General features: G+C 35.3%; 1 protein-coding gene across 1 annotated transcript in view; it reads left to right on the top strand.

Annotated features, from left to right (window-relative positions):
* The window catches only part of PLS1 (plastin 1), a 115,754-nt gene that overhangs the window by 60,923 nt on the left and 41,347 nt on the right, over nucleotides 1–13,484 (top strand). The window contains exons 2-5 of the mRNA XM_008582933.1: nucleotides 4,125–4,230; nucleotides 6,864–7,027; nucleotides 8,475–8,604; nucleotides 11,953–12,085. Coding sequence (XP_008581155.1) covers nucleotides 4,161–4,230; nucleotides 6,864–7,027; nucleotides 8,475–8,604; nucleotides 11,953–12,085 — 497 coding nt within the window. The 5' untranslated portion in view covers nucleotides 4,125–4,160. The remainder of the gene's footprint in view (nucleotides 1–4,124; nucleotides 4,231–6,863; nucleotides 7,028–8,474; nucleotides 8,605–11,952; nucleotides 12,086–13,484) is intronic.

The raw sequence follows: 13,484 nt of genomic DNA, 5'->3' as shown, positions 1-13,484 counted from the left end.
AATGAGAATGTACACAAAGCACTTAGGATAGTATATGGCACATTAATTATAGAAGCGTAGGACTAGTGAGAAAAATAAATATTGAGTTACTAGTTATTGGGTTATTGGGCTTTTCTTCTAAAATTTTGCTTACGTTTTTGGAAATTTATTTGATGGAAGACATTTTCTTCCTTAATTTTTTAAAAGGTCTGTGCGATTAATTTGGGAATCACATAACTAAAATAGTCTTTTATATGTCAAATCAAACTATGTATTTTCTTTTCCCACGGGATCTTTTGCTCCCTATATGTTCATTGTGCTGTGTAAAGGTGATTGTTAAGGTATCCATATAACGCAAATTAGTTTTTGAAGAATCCTAACATCATAATTTTGCAAAAACATAGAAAAATGTTGATACACTATATTTATGCATGATTCTGTGCTTGTAAAAGAGGCAATATAGTTTTTATTAACCATTCTGCTACTAAGTCTTCATGCTGCCATGGAAAGCTATACATTATTTTAATATTTTAATCATAGTATTTTGCTTTGAAAGGAAATACAGGTGCTCTTAAGTAAAATTGTAACATATAGGTACTGTATATTCTTATCAGTATTCACTAATGTGTACCTTCAGACCATGAGTATTTGTTTTATTATTTTTTTAATGTTTTACCACAATATTGCTTTTATTGTTTCTCAGTTATTTTTTGGTCTCAGTAAGCTTATGGTCTAAAAAAATGAATACAAAAAGAATATGATGAAAAGTAAGCCCCTTTCCCACTCTGCTTCAGTTCCTCATTTCCCCTAGAGAAGCAATTACTGCAACCATTTTCTTGTACTCTTCCTGAAATGTTTTATAAACATACAACTTATATCACACTCTTTCCCCCACCACACTTACTTTTCTGCACATTGATTTGTTCTCTTAAGAGTATATCTTGAAGATCATTCTGTATTTTTCAATTTGTTTCATTCAAATACCAAAGGACTTGAAGTAACATGTTTACATTTATTAAACATAAAAACAAAACTTTAAAAAAAAAAAAACATTGTATGAGTAAATTGCTTTTTCAGTAAGTTCACATGCTGGTACTGCCTGATTATGGGAGAATGAGAATATTTTATGGAATTAACAAATGATATAAATTTGAATAGGCATGGGCAAAGAATAGAACTCCGGGTTTATTTTTATTTCAAATGTAAGGTCAACACAAGGACTGTTAATTTGCAGCTGTTCTGTAGAGTGCAAATTCTAACATTGGACCGCTATTTTTAAAACTTGAGGCAAAGGATAGAAACCATTTTGAATAAGGGAAAGGATGTGCATTACCAGGAAGACCACAGATATTCAAAGACAGCCACAACAGAAGCAGCATTTTTCAGACGCAGGGAATTATGCTTAAAAATCCTAAGAGGACTATTGAATCTCTTTCAGCATAAAATAAGTATGCCTTTAAATAGCTTTAAACACAGTAAAACTTTCTAAAAGTGAGAATTCAGTAAAATGAATATTTAATGCAAAGATGTAAGGAATAGCATCTGAGGAGTAAGATGACTTTCGTTCACCCCATGTTCCTGCTGGTCTGACTTGAGCTCTTACGATTTTTTTGTTTTTAAACAATGAAGTATTAAATAGTGATACTATTAGTGATAATATACATTTTAAAAAAGATGAAATTGAACATGTAATTAGAACCAGGCCTCAGAAAAAGTGTAAGGATAGAAATTTATCATTTCAAAAGAACACCAAACATCCTAAACAAGTTGGTGTACATATCACAAATGGCAAACGAGCCATACTCTTAGAGGGCTTCACACAAGTTAGTATGATTTAAAAATGATCAGTGATAAATTTCAGTGAATAAATTATTTTGGAAAAGAACACCAAACATCCTAAACAAGTTGGTGTACATATCACAAATGGCAAACGAGCCATATTCTTAGAGGGCTTCACACAAGTTAGTATGATTTAAAAATGATCAGTGATAAATTTCAGTGAATAAATTATTTTGAAAGTTGATGTCCTTCCCTGAAAAGTTAGGATGATATTGAACCTCCTATATAAATATGTGTATAAAAAAGAGGATTCCCCACTTAACTTTAATTGCTGTTGTTTTATAAAGCATTCACTTCCACTTATTTTTTGAGGTACATATTAACTGTCTGATTTAACTAGGTGTATATTAGAGGAATACAGCATAATTGCATTCATCCTTAGCTTTACATTGGATAGACAAGCCACTAAGTCATTTTAAAAATGAGATGTATTGCTACATGTCAGAAGTCTTAAAAATGTAAGTAATTCTGATGCTGGAGGAAGGGTCTGAGGGGCCTGATAGCAGGCCTCAACCCATCATGTTCTTGACTCCACCACAGGAAAGAATTCAAGAGCAGAGTCAGGGTAAAAAGTGAGAATAGGTTTAATGTAACAGATAAGAAATACAGGTCCCACAGAGTGTGGCCTAGCCCCAGAGACTGAGCAGGGCCCAAATTTAATACAAAAGTAAGAAATACTTACTCAAAGTTTAGTACAGAGTGCAGGCTGACTCAAGAGAGTGAGCAGCCACCTGCTAAAAGTAAGCTTAACACAAAAGTGAAGCATACATTGGCCAGTGAAATGAGAGTTGGTTCCAGGAAAATGAGCAACAACCCTGCCTTCTGGGATTTGGCTTTTATAGTTTTGCTATCTAATTGAATATTAATGAATATTCAATTAAGGGGGTGGTTCTCAGTTATGTAACATAGTCTTGCACATGCTTAGTTGGTCTCTTTTTGGAGCACATTCATTAGTCAAATCCTATCACATGCACCAGACATATTCAGGAGTATTCTGTGCTCTTTAGCACCTCTAGTGAAAGGTCATTCAAAGGATAAACTCCCTTCCACTGAGCATGCTCAGGCCCGAGACCTTGGGGAGCGGCTTGAAACTGAGAGGTGTGTCCTGTAACAAGAGCCCATGGAAACCAAGCACCTCCTATCTCAATTCCACTTTGAGATATTTATCATACAGGAGTAAACATGGCTATGAACAAATATTTATCTATAAGGATGTTCATTGAAGCATGATTTATGATGAAAAATACCCTGAAATGCCCTGAAACAATGGATTTACCGAATATTATTTATCATAATAATATGCTAAGTAATATGTGGCCATTAAATGTCATGTTGATGAACAACATGGAGACATATAGACAGTGTGTTAGTACCCCCCCAAAAAAGTTCTAGTATGTGTGCATTTTTCATTCCCCCCAAAATGTACACATGCGCTTAGAAAGGAGACTAGAAGGATAAAGACAAGGAAAAGACACTAGTTGATGTATCTGGATAGCAAGAATATTTTATGGGTAATTTAAATTTCCTGTTTGAAGCATATGTTACTTTTCATTCCCCCCAAAATGTACACATGCGCTTAGAAAGGAGACTAGAAGGATAAAGACAAGAAAAAGACACTAGTTGATGTATCTGGATAGTAAGATTATTTTATGGGTAATTTAAATTTCCTGTTTGAAGCATATGTTATCAATTGTTTTCTACAGTGATCACCACCTTCTTACTTTTCGTACAGCTTATATTTATGTAATTTTTCTCTTTTTAGTCTGTTTATCCTACTTGATTGGGGGGGTGGCATAGATCTGGGAAAGACCTCACATAGGGAAGGGGAGAGGATGTGACCGTGGTTGGGTGTTGCAAAGCTGAACATTAAAACCACAAACTCCATCACAAGATGAGCAGACTCTAACTTACTTTACCCTTTTTGTGGACATTATTTATGTCTTTAAACTGTCTAACCTCATCCTTTATACTTATAAATGCTATACCTTTCTCAAACTTGAAATGCTTTGATTTTACTGAAATAGTAAGGTAAAATGTCAATGAAATTTATATAGGCTATTGAGAAATATCTGTGCCCTGTAAAAACACAAGGTATGAAAAGCGAGTATTTCTTCCCCATACTGAGTCTCAGTTATTGTTTGGCTAGCCTGTGCTGGGAAGGAGTGTTACCACGGCACCTACTCCTATTTGTTACTCATCAACCACACCTCTTGGATGACTTCTAGAGAATATGCTTCCTTTGTACCTTATATTGTCTAAATGTTTCCAAAGGGCTAATATTCTTTTAAAAATATTGCTTTTTCTAGATATAAAGACCTGAAGGTAGTCTTTCTTGTCTGAAGATGGAAAACAGTACCACTACCATTTCTCGGGAGGAGCTTGAAGAACTAAAAGAGGCATTTAATAAAATAGGTATGCTTGAGGGAAAGTAAATACGATGTTGCTGTTCAGCTTGATGTCAGATTTCATGAATGGAACAGTACCTTTTATTGCTTCTACCTCCACCCAGTTACCCCTGATTTCTTTCTTTCTTGCTTGCTTGCTTGCTAGATTTCACTGGATTCATTCTTTCTGAAAGATAAGCTAAGACTGGCTTGAATTTCTAGGTGAATTGATCTTTGAATTCTTTGATTATTTCTTTGCAGAGAATAATCCAGGTTAATGAATGACAGTGTAACTGAATGCACTTAACATGGTATCTTCATTACAGAGAAAAAATATAGAAACACTTCCTTGTGTATAAACTGAACTTTGGCCTTTATGTCTTTGTCACTAGCAATAACACTTTCTGACTTCATCCAGAGTATTTTAAAAATCTTGCTACAGTTTTTGAAGGCCATATGTCTTATTTTCCTTCTCCCTCATGTGTAATTTTAAAAGCCTTAGTATTGTTTTTAAAGGCTGTATGTCTTATTTTTCTTCTTTCACTTTTTAAAGCCATTCAGCATTTTGTCTTCATGACATTATTATTTTGACAGCTCTGTATTTTTCTTCCAAAAAATTTCCTCATACTCTATTGAATCTCAGTGGTTCTACATTTTGCTCTTAGGAAACCCACGGCTAAACAAGGGAGATATAAATATCGTTTTTTGCTTTAGTCTACAAATGCATGCAAGTGAAAGGTGAAACCAGTGAAAAGTGAGCACAGTGAATAGACATTGGGACAATGACACCACCATCTTTGTTAGTGCTGAAAATAGGACTCAGTAGCAACAGTAACTTTCATCTAGGAGAGGGCCTAGAGGTTGGGCCTGAGACCTTGGGGAGTGGCTTGAAACCCAGAGGTGTGTCTTGTAACACGAGCCCATGGAAACCAAGCACCTCCTATCTCAATTCCACTTTGAGATATTTGTCATACAGGAGTAAACATGGATATGAACAAATGTTTATCTATAAGGATATACTGTTTTCCATAGGTATCCAGTGAATGTACCATTTTACACTCCCACCAGCAAAGTACAAAGGTTTCCATTTCTTCACCAGCACTTGTTGTTTTCTGGGGTTTATTTTGCGAATAGCCATTCTCACAGGTGTGAAGTGGTATCTCATTTTGGTCTTGATTTGCATTTCCCTAATGATTAGTGATGTTGAGCATCTTTTCCTGTGCTCATTGGCCATTTATAAATATTTGGAAAAATGCCTATTCAAGCCCTTTGCCTATTTTTGAATGGGATTGTTTGTTGTTGTTGAGTTGTTAGAAAGTCTTCCTTTCTAAACCATGGTCTTTATGGTTATTTAACCTAAACCTTTATTTTCTTGCCTTTAAAATAATAATTATATTAGTAACTACCTCAAAGTTGTAAGGATTTCATGAAATAAGGTAAGTCAACTTCTTAACAAATCACTTGACACAGAATATATGTTCATTAAATTGTATCCATTAGTTCTTGATATATTATACCAAAACCACAGAGGTCATACAGATCTAGCTGGGATTTAAGCACCTAGATGGTTCGCAGGTAAATAACTTCCTCAATCTTGTTTATTTTCAAATATTTCTAGTATGGAACTGAGCCAACTTGGTTATTTGTATATTTCAGAAGTACGAGAAACAATTCTGAACAGGTTATGTACTAATAATGTGATTTTGCTTTAAATTCAAAGAAAGCAATATTATTATTACATACTAGCTGACTTTTGAGATTATAGCAATATTTTAGTTATTGGTGGTTATCAGCTCTTTTATTGAAGAAAAAAAAGAAATACTAAGTAACTATTACCAGAGGACCAAAGAGGGCCTATACAAGGTGGTAGATCCAGGCAACAAACAGAACAACCAAAACTCTGTTGCCACCTCTGGGCAGAAATGTTTTGTGTTGCTTTTGTTCTGAGTCAAAAGTAATATCTAGTCTCTAGGGAAAACCCAGGGAAGAGCATTTCAGTGATGATGTGAAAATAGCTGGAAACCTGTTTCCAAAAGTCTAAATATAGGTGTGAAATTTCTTGAACACCTAATCTCAAAATGACATCACACATGATTCAGCATACATAATGGTATCATAAATACATAATGAAGCAGCAATGAATTATTAACAAATGAAACAGAACCACCTCCAAGTGAAATGCAGAACAAAAATGCTTTATGTGTATTTTACATGATACACATATTTTATATGGAATGTGGGATCAGCAGATCCGTTTTGTAAACTCCATCAAGAAGTTAAAAATCTGTGTGGGTATTCCTTTTTGATCATTGCTGATATATTTCTTTTAGATGTCTGAGACTTCCTCATGCTTATGTCTCTGAGACTTAGTCATGTGCTAAAACTGGGTTTTCTGTCTGTTAGAGCAACGTCTATACTGTACACTTAAAATATGTATGGTGGGCCTAAATCTATGGGGATAACTCCTTTTAAATATGAGTTTTTTGATAAAATGTATAGCACACACTGTACAATTGAAGTGCAGGAAAACAGGTTACTGCCACTTATGAAAGAAATATGAAATGTTCTGTGTGCCTGTGAATCTCCCAAATGGCCTTCTGAGTGCACATCTTTAGCAAAGAGTGCAAAAGGTATTTGACAGCTCATAATACATCTTTACAGATATTGATAACAGTGGGTATGTCAGTGACTATGAACTCCAGGACCTGTTTAAGGAAGCAAGCCTTCCCCTGCCTGGCTACAAGGTACGAGAGATTGTGGAGAAGATTCTAGCAGTTGCAGACAGCAACAAAGACGGCAAAATCAGTTTTGAAGAGTTTGTGTCAGTAAGTAATCTAACCCTCTCCTGCCTATTAATCATTTTGCTTCAAGCAGAATTTCGATAATGTCATTGTTAGGTTTGGTTAGATCTGGCTGCAGAGGCCAGAAAAAGTACTGCTTTAAAATGATGATGATAACAACAAATACTAACAATAATTCATAAAACAAAGGAAAAAATCATTCTCAAATTGTTGGAATGGAAGTCAGGTTTGATAGTAGCTGTTTATGCCCTAGAATAACTACAGTTGAGTTCAAAGCTTATTGGCAATAAATATAATTGAATAGATATTTATCTAATATAAGTGGTCTGGCTTTGCACTCCTTTTTAAACAGATATGTGAGCTCCTCTCTTCCCAGAAAATTTGCTAGGCACTGTGCAGAATGTGAAGAGCAGAAAGAGACATGGTCCCTGCTTTGATGGAATTATATTCGGCTGGAAAGACAGAATCATACAAATGGATAAAAGATTACAACTATCATAATTGCTATGATAGAGCAGTACAGGTTCTATGAGAGTTTGTAGTAGAAGGAATTGAACTTGGAGGAGAGGCTGGAGAACCCAGGGACTCAGGGAAGGTGTCCCCGAAGCTATGAAAGCTGAGCTGAAATCTAAAGAAAGATGTTAAACAGGAAAAAGGGGGTAATGATGGATTGAACAATATGGGAGGCAGGCAGAGGTAACAACCTATGTAGAGGCCCTATGCCTTCAAAGATGATGGATACGCTCAAGCAATTGAAAAAAGGGCTAGCGTGGCTAAGGCTGAGGTGGTATGGGTAAGGAATGAAGCTGGAGAAGTAAGTTGGGATCTGGTCATGCAGAGCCATGTAAGATTTTTGTTTTCATCTTAAGAGCAACAGGAAGCCAGTGAAGTGGGAGGAATAGAATGTACAGTGACATGATCAGATTTGCATTTAGAAAATCAAATCACTCTAGGTGCTGCATGGAGGACTGTTTGGATTTAGTCTTGCCAACCTCTGAAGAGCCCAGTGAGAGAGTGGTTGAAAAGAGTTTCTGTAAGCCTATGTTATTTCTTATGAGAGCTGACTTATTTACTTTAACACGTATACATTTGAGATGTTCGGGCAAGAAAATACCTGCATTAAGGCATTCTTCTGTCTTTATCATGTAGTTAGTTATTTCTGTTATTTCTTAGGCTTTTCAGTACAAAATGTCATGGCAAGTTAAGAATAATAATTTCAGTGTGTTCAGTCTAAGCTTAGTTATAACAAAATTTGTTCCAGTGGTTGGGGTGCAAACATTTGTCCATTTTGTGTAATTGGTAAAATGACATGAGAATTATCTGTGTATACAAGCAGTAGGTGTGAGAACACCTGATTAGTATTTATTTTGGTGTTATTTCAAATAATGAAGTCTAAATAAATATCCTTCATGTCATCAGTTTTTTTATAATTACCTGATCAATTCTCAATTTTACTTTTATTCCATTCTAGCTAATGCAAGAATTAAAAAGCAAGGATATCAGCAAAACATTCCGAAAAATAATTAACAAGAGGGAAGGGATTACTGCTATTGGAGGAACTTCACCCATTTCCAGTGAGGGCACACAGCACTCTTATTCAGGTAACCTACTACCTCAAATTTGATCTTTTAGTCACTGATTCATTCAGTAAGTGGCATATTTCATCAAATTTAAGATGACATTTGTTGTGATTTATAACCATTATTTTATGTACCATTGAGGGATAAAAATACTGCAGATTAAATTATAACATGCCATCATTTGAAGTTCATTTCAATTTCAGAGATGTTGAGATGAAAAATCCTAGAATCATTGAAATCAATGAGTTCTCACTATGTGTCAGGTTCAGTGCACATCAAAGAGATTAAAAACAGCAAAATGGAAGTTATTTATGTTTCAGCATTGGATGCGTTTAATAATGGCTTTTGAAGGGGTTTTTCATCTTGACTGGTGAGGTGGCTTTATTTTCAGATCTGATCTAGAAATGGTGGAGAGGCTTATTATAAGGATTTTGCCTTTTCATTTTCCAGTAGCTGAGATACCTGATTCATCTTTATCAAGCAACCAAGTGACTAGAGAGCACAGCACCTGATTTGCTTGATCTGATAGAACCACTGGATTGTTGCCCAGTGGGAAATCCAGAGTCACATTAACTCTTAAGATGAGGTATCTTGCCGTGTGGTAGCTTATTTCTCATGGTCAGGATGTCTAAGAACCTTTGGCCAGGTTCTTTTTATTCATATCAACATAATTAGAACTATGCTTTTAATTTTTTTTTTTTTTTCTTTTGGCGTCTGGCCAGAATGAGGATCTGAACCTGTGACCTTGGTGTAACTAACTGAGCTAACCAGCCAGCCCTGCTTTTAAATTTTTGATAAAATTCCCTGTAACCTTTTCTCCTCTTTCTTTCTTTGAGATCTGATTTATCCTCTTGATTTTCTTCCTTCCTAATTGGATTTTCCTCTAAAAATATGCTCAAATTTCTCCCATCTGTTGTATTTTTTCTTAACCTTTTCTTACTAGGGAAGTAGTGGTAAAGTCAGTGATCTATAACTGCTACCTCCACTCTTTGAAATGTATTCATCCCTTAACTCAGTTTCTGCTTGTTTATTCTACTGAAATGGCTTGTTTTAAAAAGACGAAAAACAACTTTTTATTGAGGTATAATATACATTCAGCAAAGTGCTTTAATCTTAAGTGTACAGCTCAGTGAATTTTTGCATGTGTATACATGCATGTAGCTATATCCCTGTAGCTGCCAACCAGATCAAGGCATGGAACATTTCAGTCACTCTGAATGGCCCCCACATGCCCTTAACAGTAACTGCTCCTCCTCAGAGGCAACCACTTTTCTGATGTGTATCACCATAGATTTTTTTTTTTTACTTGTTTATTGAGGTATAACATACACATGAGAAAGTGCGTAAAGTGCACTATTCTTAAGTATATGGCTTGATGGTTTTTACCTATGAATAGACCCATGTAACTATTAACTAGAACAAGATACAGAACATTTAATGGCTTTTAAAAAAATAGTTTTATTAAGATATAATTCACATACCATCAAATTCACCCTTTTAAAGTGTACAATTCAATAGTTTTCAGTATATTCACAGTTGTGCAATTATCATCACTATTTGATTTTAATACACCTTCATTACACTAAAGAGAAACCCCATACTTATTAGCAGTCCCCCGCCCCCCAATTTCCCTTTCCCAAAGCCTCTGCAATCATTAACCTACTTGCCTATTCTGGAAATTTCATATAAATGGAACCATACCGTAGTTGCCTTTCATTTGACAGACTTCTTCACTGGCATAACATTTCCAAGTTTCATTCACGTTGTAGCATATGAGTATATTGTACTTCATTCCTGTTTATTGCTTAATATTTTATTATTTAGGTAATATCATAGTTTGTTTATCCTTTCATCAGTTGATGGACATTTGGGTTATTTCTACTTTTCAGCTATTATGAATAATACTGTATGACCACCCGTGTACACATTTTTGTGTAAACATATACTCTGAATTCTCTTAAGAATAGCTAGGAGTGGAATTGCTAGATCATTTGGTAACTATGTTTAACATTTTAAAGAACTACCAAATTGTTTTCCAAAGTTGCTGCACCAGTTTACATTCCCACCAGCAATGTATGACGGTTCCAATTTCGTCACATTCTTGCCAACACTTTTTCATTTTTTTATTACAGCCATCCTAGTGGTCGTGACATGGTATCTCATTCCTGATTCCTACATTCTTGGAACATCCTCGCATTCCATGCTCATCTATTGAAAACCTATCTTTCAGATACTGTGGTACCTCTTCCATAAAAAGCCTTTTCTTGATCACCTCAACCTGAAGTGATTATTTCTTTCTTAAAATTCTTAAAACAGTATATATACATCTATAATGATGTGTATTTCCTTTATGATGCATTTCTTTGTATATCTGTTTTATCATTACACTGAAAATTCCCTGACGGCAGGTATAATACCTTTGTGATCTTTAAATCCCTAGACTCTAAGTCCCTCTAAGGAGGTATGTATAGTGAGGCAAGAAGGTAAGAAGGTAAGAAGGTATGATATGTACAAAATAGAAATATTAGTAAATGTTTGTGTCTTTATTGACTCTGTGTGTGTGTGTTTGTGCAATGGATTAAATTTTGGGGGTACTTGCCAAATACGTCCTTAGGAAAATTACCTAATTCTAGGGACTAGGGCAATTAATGGGGAAGGCTACCCTCTGATGGAAATGGAGATCATTTACTTTAAGGATTTATATTGTTAAATGATTTTTATATTTACAGAATAATAACAAAGCTGTAGAACATTTTTGCTTTAAGTTCCTTCCTATTTTTCCCATTGCACAGCCCAGCAACTATCCACACTAGAAGCTATGTGTTAAGAGGTAGATGATGAAGATGGCCAAGAGTAGTGCTGGTATCTAGCTTTTTGTCAGTTTTCTTATAGAAAAAATTCCACAGAAATGGAGCTGTTTTATTGAGTTGAATAACTCTTGACTGAATTCAGAATTTCTGTTGTAAGCCAAAAATCACAGCTCTCTAAATCTCTTTTGGAGGGGTAGAATTTATTGCCATGGATATTCATTTCTTGTATTTTTTTTCCCCTTATTTAAATATATATTTATTCGACCACTGATGACCTACTTCTGATTCATTAGCTTTCAGAAGCAATACATATTTGGAAAGACTTTAGAATCTAATTGAATATTTATTGTGCTCATTTAGCAAATACCTTCCTCTATTCTAATATATCTGGTGAAAAAGTGGAATGAATTCCCCTTTCTCCTTTTCTTAAATGCTTTAGTGTTTAATAATTGTCATTTATTATCTTTGAGCAGAAATTAAAAAGTATGTTTTCTTTAATGCATATAGTGCAATACATTTTGTGAGATGAGGTTTGCCTACCAAGATTTTCTGTTTTCAGAGGAAGAAAAGGTGGCTTTTGTGAACTGGATAAACAAAGCCTTAGAGAATGACCCTGACTGTAAGCATCTTTTACCCATGAATCCCAATGATGGCAGTCTTTTCAAATCGCTTGCAGATGGCATCCTTCTTTGGTGAGTTGAGCATCCAGTTAACAAAGCTATATTCTTAGTGTCCCTATTGATGAACATTCCATGAAAACTACAATTCAGTGGGTTTGTTGTCTTTTAGAAATACTAGCTGCTTAGGTCTTGAGAGATTTATATTGCATAGTAAATTAAGTACTATATGTTTTCTGAAATTTTCCTTCAAATACAATCCCTTATTTTTCTGGTCCCTTTTACATCTAATACCATAATAGTGCCAGGAAACTTTTGAGTTATTCCTCTGATGCATTTTTAAATGTTCTCATGGTTTCTTTTTTCACTTCCCAATAAGGGAGTATTGATTATTGACTGGGACAGGAACATGAGGAAATGTAAACCAAGATATACCTTATTTGTACCTAAATGAAAATAATGTTTTAATTTAGCTTTGTGTTATTATCCTTGGCACTTTGCTGTCTGTTTCTGCTCACTAGACTGTAAACTCTCTAAAGGCATGTCTTTATCTTTATTGTGTGTACTATAGTCCCAGCATACTTCTTTGTACAAAACAGCTGTTGTTTTTTTCCTTGAGTTTCTTAAAAAGAACCCAGAAAACATACAAAGAAGAAAATAACCACAGATATTCTAATCACCCATAATTAACTACAAGAATTATTAACATTCTGGCACATTCCCTTCAGTCTTTTTTCTGTGTTATTACTTAAAAAGAAAAAAAGAAAAACATACCCACAAGCATGAGGATATCAGTTCTTGGGACACTATGTATACAGTACCTCCACTTACAATCTTGATATCTTCCTCTGACCTTCACAGAAAGTCCTACTATGAACTGAATGGATATTTTCCTTTTCGTTTTAAAAGATAAAATATATTCTAAAATATGGAGACAAAATTTATATTAATTTCTTTGAAAATGTCTGAAGCCTGTGATGGTGCCGCCGCCACTTGATGCAGCAGGTAGGCCTCACCGCCACCACCCGTCTCCATCCACAGCCTGGCCCAGTGCGCACAGAGCAGGGAGACATCCAGCAGGGGAGGTGGAAGCTCCGCAGAGACCACACGCCCTGTGGTGCAACTGCGTGACCTAGCAGCCTGGCCGAGTGCATGCTGACCAGAGAGGTGGTTCCCTGGAGAGGCCCAAGACCTGAGGCAACCACACATGCAAGGTACTAGTGGCCAACTGAGCAGACACTGAGGTAGCCATACCAAATTGGCAACCCCAGCAACATCCTAGCCAGACAATAGTGTCAAACCTGTGGATTGTGAAACCCCCTGACACAATGAATAAACATCAAAGAAAAGATACCAGAAATACAAAAAATCAAGAAAGTACACCACCAAAGGGTAATAACTCTCAAGCTCTAGTTCCTATAGAACAAGAAGCCCTTGAAATAACTGACAAGGAATTTCGAGTGATAATTCTAAG

This window comes from Galeopterus variegatus, unplaced genomic scaffold (genome assembly GCF_000696425.1).
Source record: "Galeopterus variegatus unplaced genomic scaffold, G_variegatus-3.0.2 Scaffold2769, whole genome shotgun sequence".
Classification (NCBI taxonomy): domain Eukaryota; kingdom Metazoa; phylum Chordata; class Mammalia; order Dermoptera; family Cynocephalidae; genus Galeopterus; species Galeopterus variegatus.
Note: the sequence above shows the minus strand (reverse complement) of the source record. Positions and strands in the feature narration are given on the sequence as shown.